General features: G+C 39.2%; 1 protein-coding gene across 4 annotated transcripts in view; it reads right to left on the bottom strand.

Annotated features, from left to right (window-relative positions):
- NOL10 (nucleolar protein 10) overlaps window positions 1-21,535 on the bottom strand; it is a 129,230-nt gene that overhangs the window by 20,801 nt on the left and 86,894 nt on the right. For all 4 annotated transcript variants that reach the window (XM_011965288.1, XM_011965290.1, XM_011965289.1 and 1 more), the window contains 4 exons: window positions 14,619-14,745; window positions 10,465-10,544; window positions 10,163-10,261; window positions 8,243-8,332 (listed from right to left, as the gene is read on the bottom strand). In XM_011965288.1, coding sequence (XP_011820678.1) covers window positions 8,243-8,332; window positions 10,163-10,261; window positions 10,465-10,544; window positions 14,619-14,745 — 396 coding nt within the window. The remainder of the gene's footprint in view (window positions 1-8,242; window positions 8,333-10,162; window positions 10,262-10,464; window positions 10,545-14,618; window positions 14,746-21,535) is intronic.

Here is a 21,535-nt window from a genome sequence, read left to right as displayed (position 1 = left end):
GGAGAAGAGCACCAGGATTCGGACGGACACCACTAGGTGTCTGGGAACTAGGCGCCATGTCTCAGGAGAAAGAAGGGGGCTATGATGTAAATTTTGGAGTTATCTGTAGGTATCGGACAGGTGATATTGTCAAAGATATTTTCAAATGAATACCTAACTGCCTATTACACATTTTCAGGTTAAAAAAACACCAAGGGCAAATATTTTCTTTTCATCTTACTATATTTATTAAAGTAATAGTCATATTTAATAAATAGATAAAATGTTACAAAGACTATGTATGTTGCTGGTATTAAGCTTTTTTTCTTAATTTAAAAAAAATCAATTGCTTTGCCTAAAGACAAGTATGCTTTGGATGAACAACTATAAAATAAAACCTCTTCTGACCCATCTGTAAAAATATTTCCTTCAGGGTTTTTTCCTAGTCTGTTTGTTTTCACAGCTGTCTTAAGGAAAAAAGTAGGATAAGGTATAGCTATTAATGTTCTATAGGAGCTTACAAGTGTCTGGCTAGTGATTCATCCTATAAACACCTGTCTACACATGCTCAACTTTACCATTAAAATACAGAAAACATTAAAGTACTGTCCATACCACAGTCCTACCTGGAAGAATGGTATCTGTCTACCTGAGTGGGATGCCTATTATTAGTTCGTTCCACATAGTAACATATATGAAGAATGACTGCCATTTGAAACAAATTAGTTCTTTTTTTTTCTTTTGAGATGGGGTCTTGCTCTGTCACCCCAACTGGAGTGCAGTGGTGTGATCTTGGCTCACTGCAATCTCTGTCTCGGGTTCAAGTGATTCTCCTGCCTCAGTCTCCTAAGTAGCTGGGATTATAGGCACGTGCCACCACAGCTGGCTAATTTTGTATTTTTAGTGGAAACGGGGCTTCACCATGTCGTCAGGCTGGTCTCAAACTCCTGACCTGGTGATTTGCCCGCCTAGGCCTCCCAAAGTGTTGGGATTACAGGCGTGAGCCACCGCGCCCCAGCCAATCAAATTAGTTCATTCAATGCTATGATACCTATGAAGCTAGGCTGGTACAGACTTCTGAGTAAAGACGGTAGCTTGCACACTAGTATCTTCTTCTCATCTCTCCTAAAACCTCACTAGAACAACAGAAAAGGAGCTTTTTAAAAAGGACATAAACCCTCAAAAGAAGGAAAGGAAACAGGGGTAATAAAAATTTGAGAGTCAGAAAGAAAGCCTATTTAAAATCACACCCCAGCTCTGGAAAGCCTGGTCCTGGCCCTTTCCCACTGAGGAGTTGTCTGGCTGGGGTTGGCACTGCAAGAGCAAGAGAAGTGTGCTGGCCACAAAGAGGGGAGGACAAGGCTGGCACGTGGGGGTGAGGTGCCCTCTGGAACCCTCCAACCTCTTGTGACCTACGGTGGTCAGTTCTAGGAATGCTGGTAGCCAGGCCTTTACCCCCAAGCAGGAGGACCTGACCAGCCAAGAGAAAGACTTAAGAGACAATGACATGTGCAGCGTCCTTCCCCAAATAGACAGTGTGGCCAAGTCACTGCACAGTGACTGAGGGACCCTGTCCCCACCTAGAGTTTTCATTCACTTTTTAAACTCTTATTCCTCACTGCCAAAAAATAACTATGGATCATGGCAGGAAAAACTAATAGAAATTTTCTTTCAAGAAAATTCCCCAGCACTGAAGACCGAACTTCTAGACTGAGATGGACTTGCAGCACAGTACAGTCGTTTTGTGTGAGGTTTCCCAGGATGCTTCCTCTTTCTGTTATTTTAGAGAAGCAACTCCTCTAGCAATTTCCCAAGGAAACACAGCATTTAAGGGGAATTGGCTGCTGTTGAGAACTTGCACGTCTGAAAAAATTTACCATACTCTCACATGGACTGACTGCTTGTCTATGCTGGAAACTGTATTTCTTAAGGAAACTGAAGGTTCTTGTAATTCTCTGTCCAACATGGGTTGAGGTGAACTGAATCCACAGGATAATGGTAAAGGGAGCTCCCAGGATTAGAAGGTGACCAGGCCAGAATGGAATGGGGTAGAAAGTTCTAGAAGCAACTTCTTCAGGAAGGTAAATAAGTATAAGTCTAACCTATCTAAATACCTCAAAATAAGACTTAGAGAACTGGCATAAATTGGGGGTTGATTAGTGATAACTACATAGAAAACAAGGAAGAGAGACAATTATTAACTTCAAAGGACACAAAGATTGAACAAGAAATGCAGTCACAGATTACTACTGACTCGGCTGGAAATAGCACCTACATAGGCCAGGCATGGTAGCTTGTACCTGTAATCCCAGCACTTTGGGAGGCTGAGGTGGGAGGATCTCTTGACCTCAGGAGTTGGAGACCAGCTCAGGCAACACAGTGAGACCTTATCTCTACTAAAATATATACATACATATATATTAGCTGGGTGTGGTGTGCATCTGTAATCCCAGCTACCTGAAAGGCTGAGGTGGGAGGATCACTTAAGCCAAAGAGACTGAGGCTGCAGTAAGCTATGATTTTGCCACTGTACTCCAGCCCTGGGTAACAGGCCCTGTCTCAAAAAAAAACAAAAGTTACAACAATGTAATGCTGAATACCAACTTAATCAAAATCACAATATAGCTTCCTTGGAAAGGAAAGTTATCAAAAGATAATGCCTAATACTAAAATGTTAAGAGGTAGGACGACAGGCAAGAGGGAAGGAGGGAGGAGACAGAGAGAGACAGAGAGACAGATTCATACCAAAATAATCAGCTAAAAAGGCAAAAGTGGTTGTCTGAGAAGAGGTGAAAATGGAGGAAGGGGGAGGGAGGAAAAGGGGGGGACAATGGGATGGCCTACATTCCTAACAAACCTTGGAGAAATGTTTAGTTTTTTTTGTTTTTGTTTTTGACAGAGTCTCACTCTGTTACTGGGCTGGAGTGCAGTGGCACGACCACGGCTAACTGTGGCCTTGCAGGGAGATCGTCCCACCTCAGCCTCCTGAGTAGCTGGGACCACAGGCATGCACCACCACACCCAGCTAATTTTTTGTAGAGATGCAGTTTCGCCACGTTGCCCAGGCTGGTCTTGAACTCCTGGGTTCAAGTGATCCTCCCTGCTTTGGCCTCCCAAAGTGATGAGATTACAGAAATTTTATTTTATTTTATTTTATTTTTGAGATGGAGTCTTGCTCTGTTGCCCAGGCTGGAGTGCAACGGCGTGACCTTGGCTCACTGCAACCTCTGCCTCCCAGGTTCAAGCAATCCTCCTCCTGCCTCAGCCTCCCAAGTAGCTGGGATTACAGGTGCACACCACCATGCCCAGCTAGTTTTTCTATTTTTAGTAGAAACGGAGTTTCACCATGTTGGCCAGAGTGGTCTCAAACTCCTAGTCTCAAGTGATCTCCCTGCCTTGGCCTCCCAAAGTGCTGGGATTATAGGTATGAGCCTGTAATGTTTGTGTTAGGCATTGTGTCCAGCCTGAAATATTTAGTTTTTAAAACTATGTATGTATAACTGTAATTTTAAAAAAAAATGATACTAAAAAAGCTTTAAAAATAATATTTTGGATGTAAAAACTAATCTGATCCAACCCAAAGTATCTTTACCTAATTGTATTCCCTAGACAGATGAAGTATTACTTTAATATAAGTTCTTAGTGGTATTTAGTGATTCTTGAAACTGCTAAAATATCTCTTCCATGGGTTTCTAGCCACAGAATACACATGGCCTAGAACAGTGGTCCTCAACATTTTTGGCACCAGGGACTAGTTTCACAAAAGACAAGTTTTCCACAGATGGTGGCAGGGGGAGCAGGGGTGGAGGGCGAGGGAGTTTTGGGATGATTTCAAGCGCATTACATTTATTGTGCACTTTATTTCTATTATTATTACACTGTAATAATAATGAAATAATTATACAACTCGCCATAATACAGAATCAGTGGGAGCCCTGCACTTGTTTTCCTGCAATTAGAAAGTCCCATTGGGGACTAATGGGAGAGAGTGACAGATCATCAGGCATTAGATTTTCCTAAGGAGCAGGCAACCTAGATCCCTCGCATGTGCAGTTCACAATAGGGTTCATGCTCCTATAAGAATCTAATGCAGCCGCTGATCTGACACGAGGTGGGACTCAGGCAGTAATGTGAGCGATGGGGTGTGACTGTAAATACAGATGAAGCTCAAGGCTCACCTCCTGGTGTGCAGACTGATTCCTAACAGGCCCCAGACCAGTACCATGGCCTGGGGGTTGGAGACCCCTGGCTTAGAGATCTCATGCACAGTCCTGCCTGAGCTGTTGCAGAATGCAAGAAAAGTACATTCATCAGAGACTTTAAGGCCACAGCCAGAAAGTGACAAAAAAGGCTAATATACAAAAAATGATACCTGTAGGAAAAACAGCTCTAATCAAAACTTGTACCCTCACAAATCAAACAGATCACAGATGCCAATGCCTCTCAAAGCTGTTTGTGCCTACTGGGAATTCAACACCTATGTGTTGAAAGAATAAATACATTCTTTTTTTTTTTTTTTTTTTTTTTTTTAAAAGAGATGCTGTCTTGCCCTGTAGCCCAGGCTGCAGTACAGTGGTGTGATCATGGCTCACTGCAGACTCAAACCCCTGGACTCAAGCAATCTTCCCACCTCCCAAGTATTGGGAACACAGGCATGAGCTACTGCACTGGTCCTTAATTGTTAACTAGAATTAATACAACCAAAATTTCTGAGTTTGGATAATGTCCACTGATTGACATTATGTGGTGGGCCACCTCCCATGTGAGGTTCAATATCAACCATACAGTAAACATCTTACTAGATTTTTGTGTTATCAGTGGCAGCAATATTTGGGAACACTTTTCACTGTCTCCCTCCAGTAAATTTCAGCTGCAGACAAGGCAAAACATACCTTTCAAATTGGTATTGCAAGACACCAACTTTCAAATCAGGAGGTATCATAGCTAGTAAAGCTCTCAAGCTTTTGAGGAGCTGAGTTCAAAGGCGAGACTAATGATCTGCTGATGGGACTTAGCAATTCTTTCAAGTATTCTTTTAAATTATAATGAAGGATTCTTTCCTTAATTCATGAGTGATTTCTACGATCTTCACTTTACCTAAGATGAAACTGTTCAACAACAAATTATACAAACTTTTTCTAAGCACAGCCTCAGATTCTCAAAAGACCATATATAAATATTTCTGGGATGAAACTGAGCTCTGATAATAGGTCTGATTTGGGCTAGGAAGTCACCAAAAAGCAGATTAGGGGCACATTTTACAAATACTACTCTTTGGAAGAATTCTGTTATCATGTGATATGGCTACAAAGATCGCATTTCCAGCTATGAAGAGCTGAAGAGAAACTGCTGTTTGATGGAAGAAGATAAGAATTTCTAAGGTTCTTCCTCCTTTTCACTGGAAGTAAAATGGTACACGGCTTGGTAATTCTTTACAGGGTGACCCACAAATAGGTTCTAAAATAATCAAATGCCACCCTGATAGTTAATTAGAGAATATGTAGCAACAAAATGAGCGAACACCAACGGAACGTAGATGTGCCTGGAGATAACAGAAAGGCAAGTCCTTGATTCGCACAGTGCCAACAGGAAGGAGTAGCCAAGGAATGTAGTTAAAGAATACCAGGTGCCCCAACAAGATGGTTCAAATTTCAGTTATCTCTGTTCATCAACTGAGTATGTGCATAAAGTGTAACTCCGCTGCGAGCTCTTTAGTCCACAAATCCCTGCGTAAATAATGGGTCACCCTTCTCAAAGCCTGTCAGTGACTGGTCACTGCATTGGCAGTGTGATGCGCAATGAATTTCCTGTTCGGTTCATGCAGACAGGATGCGTGTAACTGTTGCGTTGCTTCTTTAGATACCAAAGACAAACTCTTTACAAAAAAGTACAATTTAGAGAGAACTAATCAACAAGATAAAACTGCAACAACAAAAATGTGAATCAAATGTAAAGAGAGTTACAGAAGAAAGAGCTGGCTGTGGGAATATAGGGAATGTGGCTGCTGTCGCTGGCTGGCACTCTTTAAGTCTTTAGTGAGGGGAGCGTGTAATGGTAAACTTCTCTAAACAAATGAGGAAAACAGTTGTGACACGAAGAAGAAAAGTGTCCCAGTGGAAGTGACGCTGGCAAAGAACTTCACATTAAAGGAACTCTCAGAGACATTTCATAATGTCAAAAGAGCAAAGGATAAAACATCGGAAGCTTATCTAAACTTAGAAAATGAGTATGACAATTTGCTGAGGCAAAGAAAAATGCTGGCTCCATATCAAAAGTTTAGGAGGAGAAAAAAGCACTGTTCCAAGTACTACTGACAAAAGAAAGAAAGAAAACAAAGAAAAAAAAATTACGCTTTATTCCTAATGTTTTAAATTACAATATACTAAAAAGATCCTAGTTTTCCAATTTATAATGGACAGTAAGAGAGTTTTTAATGTTTTGTCAAAAATGTTTAAAGGCATGGAACAATGCTAATTTTCCCTACTGACCATGAAGACTGCTCTGCATGTGTTCAACCTGTAAGGTCATTTCTACCATCCTGCACTACTGTGTATTCTAAATCTTCTCTGGCCGCCCTCAACCTCAACAAAAGTCTACCAAAGAAATGGGGGGAAGGGAAGGGCCGCCCTCAACCTCAACAAAGGTCTACCAAAGAAATGGGGGGAAGGGAAGGGCCGCCCTCAACCTCAACAAAGGTCTACCAAAGAAATGGGGGGAAGGCAAGGGCACTTCTGCATCTTGATAATCACAGGGCCTTATCAAAAGGCTCTGGTATACCATGCCGCACAAAGTAGCAACATTACATTGTAACTTACGTATTCTCATCTCTATCAGATAATAAGGACTCTGAAGCCTTAGGGCATGTACACCCAAAGATCACTTCCATTTAGCTTTTACTGTGAAATGACATTACAAAGCTGAAAAGTTACCTCCCTAATCATGCTTAGGCTTGGCTAACAGGAAGATCAGTGTGAATACTCTGAGGAGAGAGTCAACACAGCAGGAAGGACTTGTATTTTAAACACTTAAAGACATACATATTCATTTATACACATTGGTGTAACTCAGGAAGGTGCAGAGCCATAGCACACAGACATAAATTCAAATATTAATAAGTTTGAGGAATTATTTCAACATTGGCATATTATTCATGTCATGAAAATGGAAACCTAAAAGTCCTCTATTTACTTGAGAGGCTTCCAGAAATTAAAATTTAAATAATATATTAAAGAATGTAATAAACGAGGATGAGGCGATGCAGGGAGAGGCTAAGGAAGCAGAAGACAGCAAGGGGGAATCTTGAGTCTGAATTCATTTGGAAATCACAGCTCTAAGAATGCCCATCTCTGGTCCTTGCATGTTACAGATGAAAAAACTGTGACCCAGTGAAGATGAGCAATCACCCAAGATTACACAACCGGTGTGCAAAGAGCTAGGAACAAGATCCTTTAGTTGCAGTCCCTGGGTATTGAAGAGCATGAACAGAAACGAAGACAAAAGGAGCTCACTCATCTTAGATGCACGTACCTGGTTAAAAACCAGAGGACAGAGAAAGAATAAGCTAACAAAAGAAACCTCACGAGGGCACCACACAGCTGGCCCAAAGCTACTAGGTCATCTATCTGAAACCAGAAAAATCTCACCTCTGGACAATACCAACTAAACAAAGTGCGAACTTTTACTTATTTTATGACTGATCTTTGTCTATTTTCACATTTATAAAGGAAAGCAGGTAGAAGTTACACTTCAGCCTGCATATATGCCCTAGAACACCAAGTCTCAATAAAAATCAGTTACTTCTGGAGTTATAAACAAAGAAAAACAATAACCTAAATGTTCAACAATAGAAGGATTGAGTAAATTATAATCAGTTCATAGAACAGAATATGTAGCCATTAAAAATATCTACAAATAATTTTTAACAACATGGGAAATGACCTGGGTTATTTTAAAGAATCAGGATAAACATTTTACACATACAAGACTCTTGCTATTGTAGTTTCTAATTTTGAGACAAATAAGACAGGAAGAAAATTCACTAAAATATTAACGGTGCCTTTCTCTGGTATAAGAATTATAAGGATAGTTTTCTTCTTGATATTCTTTTCTGTTTTCCAGACTTCCCATCTTAAGCATATACTAATCTTGTAAGCAGGAAAGAAAAAGTCCTACATGTACTTTTAAAGTAAAAAGAGACAATAAAAAAGATGTAAGTTACTATCAACAAAATGCAGAAATGATTTCCGATACTTTTACATCTTACCTTAACTTTCTTTTTCCATGTAGATTTCTGCTTCTCCTCTTCTTCCTCAATTAATTTAAGTGCCAGCTCTTTGTTAACTTTTGGCAACTTCTAGAAAGAAAATAAAAGCTGATATTTTATTTTATTATAAAACCTAACATATTTACATATTAGCTTAAAGGTTAACAGTTCTGTGAGTATAATCTCATAAATAGGAGATAACTAATTCTTATTTTATTTATTTATTTTTTTGAGACAGAGTCTCACTCTGTCGCCCAGGCTAGAGTGCGGTGGCACGATCTCGGCTCACCACAACCTCCGCCTCCCGGGTTCACGCCATTCTCCTACCTCAGCCTCCTGAGTAGGTGGGACTACAGGCACCCGCCACCATGCTCGGCTAATTTTTTGTATGTTTAGTAGAGACGGGGTTTCACTGTGTTAGCTAGGATGGTCTCGATCTCCTGACCTCGTGATCCGCCCGCCTTGGCCTCCCAAAGTGCTGGGATCATAGGCGTGAGCCATAGGGCCCAGCCAACTAATTCTTATTTTTAAAATTTCATTATCCTCATAGTAGGAAACGTAGACAGGTGATGATGCCGGGTGGGCCACATGGCACAAAAACGGCAACTCCAGCTCACTGTTGGGGAACTCGCCCGCATGTCTCTTCCCAGGGCACTGAGAGCCTCTTCCAAGCAAACTGAGAGGCAGTGCAGTGGCTCATGCCTGTAATCTCAGCACTTTGGGAAGCCGAGATGGGAGGCTCGCTTTGGTCCTGAAGTTCAAGACCAGCCTGGGCAACACAGCAAAATCTTGTCTCTACTAAATCTACAAAAAATTAGTTGAAATGGTAGTGTGCGCCTGTAGTCCCTAGCTACTTGCGAGGCTAAGGTAGGAAGATCACTTGAGCTCAGGTGGAGGCTGCAGTGAGCTCTGATTGTGCCACTGTACTCTACCGTGGGCAACAAAGCAAGATCCTGTCTCAAAAAACACCAGAAATCTTTTAACAGTCTGGAAAAAGAAAAAAGTACTGAGGGTAAATGCAGAAAACAGTCACTAGTCTTTTACAGTGACAGAGTATGTATGCATACCAATGTTCAGTTACAAACACTGGTATCATTTGGTGGTTGAAATGAACCAACAGAGGCGGCTGCAGACAGACTGCAAGGCAGGCGAGGGAGCAGGGCCTGCCCTTCCCTGTCTGCGCTGGCACCACACAACAGCAACTCTTTGTCCTGGAAACAACAGATGATTCCACAGCAGTGGTGGATTCCAGTTTGCAGTTTCCAACGCTCCCGGGAACATCCTTGCTATGCCTCAAGGGCCCTGGAACCTGCCTGCGGCCTCTCCTCAGAAGCCTGAGTCCAGCTCCACAGGGCCTCCTCTTCCTATTCCCCAGGCTGCTCCCCAGCCCTGAGCTGGTGGCTACTTCCTGCAGTTCACCGCTCTCCTCCATCCTTTAGCAGTTCTGCCTTTTCAGTTCTTGAATACCAAGTTAATCATTCTTTACATTAAATTCTATGTACTCAGACAGCGAGTACAGTTTATGACTGTCGACCATTTCTGATGATCCAAATAGCCTAAGATACGGCCAAAGGTCAGTAAGAAATGAGGATTAGCAAAGCCCTGATACTCTAAAAATCGAAAACACATTTAAAAATGCTATCAGGTTTTTAGTGGAGGTGATAATATCAATCATCCTAGCATTATTTCCCACAGTACAATTACCACAGAGGTCATAATGCTAAAATTGTAAAGAGTTTTTACATCCTCATGACAAACATGACACACTGATGACAAACAAACTATACCAAAAATATTAGCAAAAGACGCAGATTAAAGATGGAAAACCAAGAAAAGAATGGCAGATTTCTTTGGAATAATACACAAAATGAAAATTAAGTACTCTTCTCTGATAAATTCAATGGTAAGTATAATATTTACCTTTAACTGGACTCTCTGTGCACGCGTTTCTTCTATTTTCTGTCGTATTTTATCTTTCCTATATTCTTCATAAGCAAATGGATTTACCATCAGTTTCACCTTTTCAAAATGAAAAAAGTTTTTAAAATAAAAGAATGGTATTTAGTAATATCATTTTCATATACACCATGACAGTTATACCAAAGAACAGGCAGATCCCCTACAAATCCCATGTATGTTTTATGAAAGTGCGAGTAGCGAGGAAATGGCTACAGATTGCTCATTAGTTACCTGAAACATAATAACTGTAGTTTTCTGTTTACCTTGTGATAGAGTCTTATATCCATGAAAAACCCATGCATATATGCCCGGAGGAAAGGAGATCCAATGAGGTGGGTGAGCCCTGGGAAAGGTCAAACAGAAGACAGCAGGTCCTTATGCAATCTTCATTAAAATTCAACAGTTTTTCTTGGACCACAATTTGATTATAATAAGATTTCACTTCAGAGTAAAAATTTGAGGATTAGAATTACTAATCTTCTTTGATATCTATAGAGAACATTCAATCGACTTCAGCAATATCATCCTTATTTATTTCAATGTTATAATACTACACACAAAAATGATGAGAAAGTCCTTATGAACCATGACAAAGAGGATTCTCTTATACCCTCTGAGTGGTCCTCAGATTTTTTATTTCCACAAACCAGTTCAATTTAGAAAATAATACTGCGAATCAACAGTAAGTTGCCAAATTGAAATGAGAAGGGAGTGAGGAGAAACACTGTTATCTCCCACCATTTGCAAAAACAAAGGACACTCACAAAAACAAAGTAGAAAGAACCGTTTTCCAAGAAAGAACCGCTGACAAATTCCTACCACCATATAGAAACATACATACATGCATATTAATACATCACATACGCATTCCTCATCAGGGACTAATGAAAAGTCCACTGCCAGTCAGGATTTGAGAACCCTGCCTCAAACGATACCTTTCAGAGTTTCCCAGTTGTAACAGATTACACTTAGAACTTGTGGTGCTGGTGGTCACAAAAGAACGCTCCGACTATCTCATAGAAATTATTTATTAATTGCAAATACTGACACACAAAAAGGCTGAGACGATCTTCAAAATAAGGCCACATGTGATGTAGTCACATGCAGAACATTTATGGTATATGTCAGTGGTCCCCAACCTTTTTGGTACCAGGGACTGGTTTTGTGGAAGACAATTTTTCCACGGATGGGGGGAGGGATGGTTTCAGGATGAAACTATTCCACCTCAGATCATCAGGCATTAGATTCTTACAAGGAGCACACAACCTAGATCCCTCGCACGTGCAGTTCACACTAGGGTTCATGCTCCTATGAGAATCAAATGCCATGGCTGGCAGGAGGCAGAGCTCAGGCGGTCATGCTTACTTGCCACTCGCCTCCTGCTGTATGGCCCAGTTCCTCATAGGCCACCGACTGGTACGGACGGGTCCATGGCCCAGAGGTTGGGGACCTCTGGTATAAGTGACTATCTTTCTAAGGAAAACATTACTCTAATTTCCAAATTTTAGAAATACCCATCCTTCTAGACCTGAAAATCAAGCACTAAGCAAAATCATAAGGTAGTGCAAAATAGTATAAGTTGTAGAACAATATAAAAAGCAAAAATAAATTTAGGATACTCTCATAAAGCAATTCTAAAACTTGATTAGGAAAATACTATTATAGAATTCATTAGGTTAATAAAACTATGGAAAAAAAATAAAAAAATAAATAAAACTATGGGGTTTGAACTTTCACAATGGAGTCTTAAAAAAAGAGGGCTGAGCCTTAATGAAATGTGAATGTATACAACTGCACATGTATATTCTCTAAACCTTCCTCAGGATAAGGGTCTGATTAACCACTACATTATAAAATACATATACCAGTGATTCAAGTAATTTTTTGTTTCCTTTATTAATCTCACAGAATTATTCCAAGTCAGGCCATAAATAAAAACCGAGTGAAGTGCTTTTCACAGTGAAACAATCCTAACCCAAGAATCAGATGCAGCAGCATTTCCTACAGTTAACCCCATGGATCACTAGTCCCAAGAGATCTTCTGAGAAAACAGGGCTCCATGGTCAAGTAAGTTTGGGAAATGTTTCATACTTTCCTCCGGTGTTTGGAGATTTACAATGTATAATGATATTAAAGGCTCTAAGAAGTGAGACAAAGAAATTGATTTAACTGTGCTTAATCTAGCATTTCCCAAATTTATTTGCCACAAATCTCCTAAAATAACAGGGTGCTGAATATTTTCCAAGCATTTTCTGATTCATTCCCCAAGCAACCCTATGGGTAGGGACCAATATTATTCCCATTTTACAGATGAGGAAACCAAGGCTTAAAGAGGCTAACTGAACTGGCCAAGTTGTGCAGATATTAAGTGAGAGAGGTGGGATATAAACCCATGTCAGTCTACCCGTGGTGTCCATGATATCAGCCACTATGCTATCTACTCCAGTCCTTTTTACTTTAGTAATATTCCAAAGAACGCACTGTGGGAAATACCAAGCTATAAGATCTGCTATAGGCCATATCCGGAACAGTCAGAACTTGCAAATCTTCAATACACTAATGTTGCACTAAAAATAATCTTAGGAAGTAAGGGAAGTTCATTACTTACTTCTACTCTTAAGATATCTATTTAGAAGGTTTTTTATATTATGGGGAAAAGATAAAGGCTCATTTGACATCAAAAGATATTAGTAATATACATAAAATGCTTTCTAGTATGACTGTCGTTTTGTTGAATATCTATTTCTATAGTTTTAAAAATTAGCAGTACAATTACATTTTAACAAAATATACCTAAACTTATACAACTGCTTTCTTCATCCAAAATAAACCCAGTAAAGAGACTGAAAAAGAACCCAAAATGTACTAAATATAGTAGTTTTAAAAAAATCCACAAAAGAACAATGACCTTTTTTCATTCAATTTAGGAAAGTAGGTGAGTGTGACATAGCATATTATAAAAATTACTCTGGAGACACTTAAGAAGGCACTGCACTAAGAAGGTCCTATTTCATTCAACTCATTTTTTAAAAGGCTAAACTCAGTTCTTTTTTGGTAGTAACTGACAGAAAGTAATTCTGCCTGGATTAACTGTGCTATGAGATATGGGTTAAAAAGGAAGTTTAATTAATCTAATGGTAACATGATTCTGTTTTCTTTTAATACTCAACTGTTGTTGCACATCTATTTGTTCCAAAGACAACTAAGTTGCCTTGCCTTGTACAGAATGGATCCTCTAAGTTTTCCCACTCTCAGTAACTTCTGCAGTAGCCCGCTGGCAGCAGCAGAACAAGATGAGCACCATCTACTCTAACCTAGAGGAGTGCTAGGCAAGCAGGCCCAACATGTCCTGCAGGGGCTGGGATGGCTGGGGGAGGGGCACAGACTCTGGATTTAAAGCTCAACTCTCAAGTTTACTACGACTGAAACTTCTGGCGACACACATTTATCTTTTTTTTTTTGGCCTCAGTTTCCTTATCTAATGGAATCATAATAGTACCCAATCCATAGGGATGTTAAGATTAAATGAGTTATGTGTAGAACGCTTAGAATACTGCCTGCACAGACTGAGTGTGGTGGCTCACACCTGTAATCTCAATACTTTGGGAGGCTGAGGTGGATGGATCACCTGAGGCCAGGAGTTCAAGACCAGCCTGGCCAACACGGTGAAACTCTGTCTTACCATACCGCATGGTGGCACACATCTGTAATCCCCGCTACTCAGGAGGTTGAGGCAGGAGAATCACTTAGCCTGGAAGGTGGAGGTTGCAATGAGACAAGATTGGGCCACTGCACTCCAGCCTGGGTGACAGAGCAAGACTATCTCAAAAAAAAAAAAAAAAAGAAAAAGAAAAAAAATACTGCCTGCACATAGTAAGCCCTATCTCATAAGTATTTGCTGTTCTTTCAAGACATTTCTTGGCTCATGACCTTTAAACATAAAGTAACTATTAAGGTTCTTGTAGATCTAAAGTTTCAATGTATCACTTCTACGTTTTAGATTGGGTCTTCTATAATCAAACCTAAAAGGGAGGCAGGAATCATTTACTTGCCGTCTTTGAGGTATTTTCAAAACCTTATTATACTTCAGATAATACTGGGAAAAAAAAAATCACTGCTTTCGTGACAATTTGTTTTCTCTATATAGCTAGTATGCTAAAAGAAATTATTTGCTAAAATAAATTCTCATTTAAAATACAAAAAGGCTTCAGTATGTTAAATTTACTTAAACTTTTCTCTAAGGAGAAAGGTTACAAATCTGGCAATTTATAATATGTTTAATATCTGATTTGGCAGAAAGGGAAGATTTGGGAGATGAGGGAAACATGGCTCAGCCAATTCTCGTGTTCAAAACTCAAAAAAAAAGTAGAAATAAAATAATTACATAATATTTTATCACAATTTTTTTTTTTTTTACCTAAATTTTCAAGGTCTTTCTTGGTGACAAATTTATAATCATCATAAACTGTGCTTTCTGGATTCTCTTCTAATTCTTCGGTCAAGTTGTCTAAGAAGGAACACCATCGAGGAGCAGGACCTAAAACCTGTTGGTATTTATGAGAAGGTCAGCAAAGGCACAGTTTCCCACACCATCCAAGTCTCAGTCATTTATAACCAAATTTTGTTAAGTATGATTTCTAAATCCTTTTTTCTCTCAGAAGTATTGACAAATAGATGCAATATGGATAATGAACAAGTATGTAACAGAAGAGAATAAACAAATCAGTAAATTTTTAGGCTTGTAAGAGAAAACAATCTCAGTCTATGGCACAAAAGTATTAATGAATGTTCTTATATTAGCACTATCAAAATATAGATAAATAATTCAGATACTTATTAACATCCATTCATTCATGTATCACCTCCTTCCTTCAAAATACTACTAGAATTCTACAAAAGCATTATTTGGTATACTAGATTTTTTAGGTTTGCCAAACAAAGGTCTAAAAGAAAAATTACCTTTTTTAAAAACAATATTTATTAGTATTATTATTATTTTGTAGAGGTAGGGTTTTGCCATGTTGCCCAGGTTGGTCTTGAACTCCTGAGTTCAAGCAATCTGCCAGCCTCAGCCACCACACTCGGCCCAAAATTACTTTCTTTTAAGGTTTTTCAACTAATTACTCGACAATTACATTCCATTCTGCATGGTCCACTTCATTTAATTCATTTAACTCATTAAAAACTAAAATTCTAGACTATAATTAATGGCAATATATTGTATTCTTGAAAATCGCTAAGAGAGTAAATTTTAAATATTCTCATTACAAAAAATGGTAGGTACTATGTGATCTGATGCAAATGTTCATTAGCTCAATTTAGCCATTCCACAACATACACGTTTCAAAACATCACGCTGTACACAACTAATACATATAATTGTTATTTGCCATTTAAAAATAATTAGTTGATTTTTAAAATTTCTGTATAAAAAATTCTTCAAAACTAAATGGGTGACCAGGCTCCATGAGTTATCCCATGAAAGGCTGAGGAACAAAAGGCTGAACAGAATTATAACCAACTAATAAAATATGAATCATTAAGTTTATAATCCAACTATGAAAAAACATAATCCAACTACTTTCATAAAATACTATGATCGCTTTGTACATTTTTGCTATTTTTACAAATCTTTCCTAACAAAATGCCACACCCGCTGAGATGAATGTATGCCAAAGGAAATCTGCTCAGTCAACAGAGAAGATATGCTAGTGAAATCCTCCCTTAAGCCAGAGGTATTCCGATGAGAGAACACTGGGCTCGGGCAAAATGGAACTTCCAGTGACGACTTAACCTGTTTATTTCAGTAACAATCAAGCATACCGGAGAAAAACCCGGAAATCATAATGGAAATCATTAAATCTAGCTTGAACTTTCTGAAGAAGGAAAGGTAGAAGGAAGAAAGTTATAACAAAGAAAAACAGCCCCTGTTAACACCCTCTTCAAATAAAAAGAAAATGTTAGATATGGCCATAATAATTTAGTTATAATATTTTGCCTGATTAGAAAGAGTGATTCTCTTCACCCCAACACAGCTATGGTACTCATAAACATGAAAACACTCGAGCATAAAGAGTCTTCCACAGAAATTTCATATTAGCGCAATCTACAATTTTTAAAAATAGAAGTAAAGGTTTTTACATACTAAGTGGTTTGACTTCAACCATAAAAGACAAACCTTCAAGAAATGCAAGGCATTTTTAAAAAATTCCATATAGAACACTTTTTTAAAGAACTGCCATGGTTTTAAGCAATTTTAGTATAGTAGCTTGAAGTCAACAACTAAATGCTACCACATACAAAGCACTGTGCTAAATTAAAGACACTGACCACAGTCTCCCTGAAGAAGTTTAAAATCCAGCTGAAGCACATGTGTGCACTTGCGTGTGCACATGTACGCACACACAATGTGTGCGCGATGAACTCAGATTGCACACTGAGTCCAAGGGGAAGATGGCTTAAAAAAAAAACCAGGGAAGGCTGGGACACCGAATAAGTCTATTTGAAAGGACTTCATGTCGGAAGGAGCACATGAGCAAGCCAGGAAAATCACAGGCATCTTCTGAAGCCGAGAGTTGAGGCGTTTGTAACTACAGGGGTATTTGCTTCCAGTGAGTCATAAACCTGCAAATGCAAAGCTCTATCAGATAATGGTGTACTCCCTAAAACAGCAATCTTTTCTTTTCTAGACTAGATCAAAGTATGCTATTATTGCTTTTTTAGAATATAATATCCAAGATATTGTCCTCTGAGGAGAGGGGAGAGATCTGTTTTTTTAACTGCTGAATTTTTAGTACCTAGAACAGTGCCTGCCAAATAGTAGGTGCTCAATAACTATGTGATAAATAAATCTATTCGTGTATAAAACACATTCGAATTTCATATGCATGAAGTACTAAAACCTAAAGGGTCCCCTGTGGCAAAAGTATTTCTAAATTGGTCTAATATTTCTTATTCAGATAAAAACAAGCAAATACCTCACCATAAGGCTACTGGATATATGAACACTTCTGGTGAAAGTCAGATCTATCTTGACTCCTATGCAAGGGTACACTGCTACCCAAAGAACATCAAAATAAATTGTTCCACCTTTTTAAACCAATCATAAACATAGGCTTCCAAGACAATAAAAAGATTATACTGTGTGCACTGACTTTTGGAGGTGAGGGGCAGGAATACTAAAACAGTCTAGATGTGAATTTACTTTCATATAGCCCTCTTTTATAATGTTTCACAACATTCTTTCTGATTATCTAGATTTTAATGGAAGTGGTTTAAATTGCCTGTCAGGGGACACGTCTAGTTATGGCAAATAATCTCCGCAATCAGATTCATGGCCATTAAATTTTCTAGGAAAAAATATTTCCATCAAAAACAAAATTAAATCTAGTAGTTGACCTTATTAATCACATTTCCTGAGTTCCTTTTCAGAGAAAAAAACATCAAAACCACCATAACAAAGTTGAAATGACTGATTTACACTGGTATAAACTGCAGGTTTTATCCACATTAGACCTTTCCTCAGAGGCCTACCATTAAGTTTCAAAACAGTGGCCGGCTTGGCCGATAAGGAAGGCTCAACCACAGGCACGTCACACTCTCTGATGTAGCTACAATGACCACAGTGTCAATGTGTAAAATGTCTTTGTTGCCTTCACAGCCATAAAATATGTTAAACCTCAACTAACCCTTTAAAATATATTAATTTACTTTCTAAATTCCACATTTTGCAACTTGAGGAAAACATCCTTTTTAGCCATATCTGGACTATCACCACTACCTCAAACTCTCCAGTTTTCTGTCCTGCTGTTACATTGCTGTATTCTATGTTTCGGTCACACCATGTTGCCCATGCTGTGGTCAATTTACAAGCCTTTCTTTTTTTCTTTTTATTTTTTCAGAGACAGGTTCTTGCTGTGTTGCCTAGGCTGGTCTTGAAACCCTGAGTTCAAGACAGCCTTCAGAATAGCTAGAATTACAGGCACTGGCACTGTGCCCAGCAAATATTTCTTCAACTCACAGGTCAGTATTAACAAAAGTAGAAAATTGAAAACTGATTCATCAGATTGCTAGAAAGGGACAATGCGGCTCCCTTAGCAACTTTAATGATAATCATATCAACCAATCTAAATGGAAATACTTGATTCTCCAAAACATGAAAGAATCTTTATGTACCAACATGCTACAAGAAGGCTGCAATTCAAATGCAGCAAAGTATCTGCTTGTGCCAATCTATTTGAGCAGAAGAACCAATTTTAAAGGACATGAAAATACATGCCATGTGCCCAAGATGATCACTGCTTCTATGATTACAATCTGTCTTTAAGATGCTAATTATAAAACTCAAAATTCTCATATATTTCTGTAAAGGACTACAAGTGGGGAGGAGAAAGGGTGAATACTAAAAATCTTAGGGGCTGGGTGCAATGGCTCACGCCTAACCTCAGCACTTTGGAAGGCCAAGGCAAGAGGACTTCCTGAGCCCAGGAGTTCAAGGCAGCCTGGGCAACACAGTGAGATCCTATCTCTACAAAAATACATATTGTTGGCCAGGTGCAGTGGCTCACATCTGTAATCCCAGCACTTTGGGAGGCTGAGGTGGGCAGATGGCCTGAGGTCAGGAGTTCGAGACCAGCCTGGCCAACATGGTGAAACCCCATCTCTACTAAAGATACAAAAATTAGCCAGGTGTGGTGGCGCATGCCTGTATCCCAGCTACTCAGGAGACTGAGGCATGAGAATTGCTTGAACCTGGGAGGTGGAGGTTGCAATGAGCCAAGATTGTGCCACTGCATTCCAGCCTGGGTGACAGAATTAGACCCTGTTTCCAAAAAACAAAAAACAAAAAAACAGATTGTCAAAATTAGCTGGGCATGATGGCATGTACCTGCAGTCCCAACTATTATCCCCGGAGGGTGAGATGGGAGGATTCCTTAAGCCCAGGATCTGGAGGCAGCAGTGAGCTATGATGGTGCCACTGCCCTTCAGCCTGGGCAACACAGTGAGACCCTGTCTCGAAGAACAATACAAATAAAAATAAACTCTTAGGGAGCTGAAAGAGGATACTCCTTCCCTCACTCTACTTCAGAAAAATCACTGTGCTACATCCCAAAGCTGTGCTGAGACAAAATAAAAGACTGAGGATTACCAGATAAATGGCTTTAACAGATCAAAGGTGATTAAAACAACAAAGTACTATTAATATTACAGACAAAGAACCAAAGTCTACTAACCCAATACAAATGCCATCATTTTTTTCTGCTTGCTTATAATGCTACTGAGTATGACAAAGCATTTCATTATCTAATGTACTATTAATGGAACAAACAAGAAAATAACTGATAACACAGAACAGCCATTAAATCTGAAATTATCTTTTTTCAGAATTTTTTTTTTTCTTTGAGACACAGTCTCCATCTGTATCCCAGGCTAGAGTGCAGTGGCATGATTTAGGCTCACTGCAACCTCTGCCTCCCAGGTTCAAGCGATTATCATACCTCAGCCTCCTGAGTAGCTGAGATTACAGGCACTCACCACCACACCCAGCTAAATTTTTGTATTTTTAGCAGAGATAGGGTTTTGCCATGTTGGCCAAGCTGGTCTCGAACTCCTGACCTCAGGTGATCTGCCCATCTTGGCCTCCCAAAGTGCTGGGATTTCAAGAGCGCCCAGCCTAGAAATATTCTTTTACAATCCTGGGCAATGTAGTGAGGCTTTGTCTCTACACAAAAATTAAAAATATGAAAAAATTAACCAGGGATGGTGGCATGTGCCTGTGATTCCAGCTATTCCGGAGGCTGAGGTGGGAGGATCACTTGAGGTTGAGCTGCAGTAAGCCATGATCACGCCACTGCATTCCAGCCTGGGCAACAGAGTGAGATCCTGTTAGAAAAAAAAAAAAAGAGAGAGAGAAAGAAGACCAGAGAAGACCAGATAAGACAAGACAAGACAAGAGAGAAAGAAAAAGAATCACATGGAAAAAGGACCTAAGTATATTATTGTAATTTCAGGAATAAAACTGAAACCATTAAACGTAACGAGATAGATTTCAATTCAATTTTTATTCATCACATATTTATTAAATTCCATATTTATTATGTTCCAGGTACAGTATACTCTATAAAAATAGGTAGTAGAATGAAACCCAAAAGGAACAGAGTTGTTTCAAATATAGCAATACTTATGTGGAAGGACTAAATGATTCTTAATTTCTTCAACTTCATTCATTCATTCAAAAAGTTAACTGAGCATCTGGTAAAAGTTAAGTGCTAAAATCAAACATAAGTATGGAAAACAATCAAGTACAATACAATGGGATTAGTGCCAAAACAGAAATTTTTAAAAGGTTCTAGGAAGCCCTTTATCTGCTGAGGCCGATCAAGATAGCTTTGCAAGGGGGAATTGAGCAAGGCCCTGAACAACTGAGAGGCTGTGGTTTCATAGTCAGTAAAGCTTAACTGCCACACTAAACAGTTAGAATGTAATGCTACATAAAAGTTATATATTTAACTGATTGATTACACAGAAGATGTTTAGTTAGGAGAACTGTCATTTTTACCTTTTAGTGATCTTACACTATTACAATCCTAGAAATTCAATTTAAACTTTTATGTTATGATGACACTATTAAATCAAACAGGTAAGAACCACATTTACTGACTAGCAGCAACAGGGAGTTTGAATATAAAAGTTTTTTTACCACCTAGCAACTATATCAAGTATCTAGTTATTTTATTATAGAACTGTTTTGAGGACACTCTAAAAATAGATATAAATATCAGTTCTGTAACTGGAACAATAATAAAAACAATAATAGGACTAGCAACCCACACTCTAAGAGGTAGACGGTTTTAACCCCCATTAGAATTTTTTTTTTTTTCCAGATGGAGTCTCACTCTGTCACTCAGGCTGGAGTGCAGTGGCGCAATCTCGGCTCACTGCAACCTTCGCCTCCCGGGTTCAAGTGATTCTCCTGCCTCAGTCTCCCTAGTAGCTGGGACTACAGGCGTGCACTACCACGCCCAGCTAATTTTTGTATTTTTAGTAGAGATGGGATTTCACCATGTTGGCCAGGCTGGTATTGAACTCTTGATCTTGGGTGATCCGCCTACCTCGGCCTCCTAAAGTGCTGGGATTATAGACATGAGCCAGAGCGCCCAGCCCCCTATTAGAATTTAAATCCAGGTCTAACCACAAATCTGTTACCCTTACTGTGAGGCCATGATTCTTTTTGGGAAACAGGATCTTGCTGTTGCCAAGGCTGGAGTGCAGTAGTATGACCGTAGCTCACTGCAGTGAGGCCCTGGTTCTTTATCAGAAACAACTGGGGCCAGG

The sequence above is a fragment of the Mandrillus leucophaeus genome, unplaced genomic scaffold (genome assembly GCF_000951045.1).
Source record: "Mandrillus leucophaeus isolate KB7577 unplaced genomic scaffold, Mleu.le_1.0 Scaffold72, whole genome shotgun sequence".
NCBI classification, from domain to species: domain Eukaryota; kingdom Metazoa; phylum Chordata; class Mammalia; order Primates; family Cercopithecidae; genus Mandrillus; species Mandrillus leucophaeus.
Note: the sequence above shows the minus strand (reverse complement) of the source record. Positions and strands in the feature narration are given on the sequence as shown.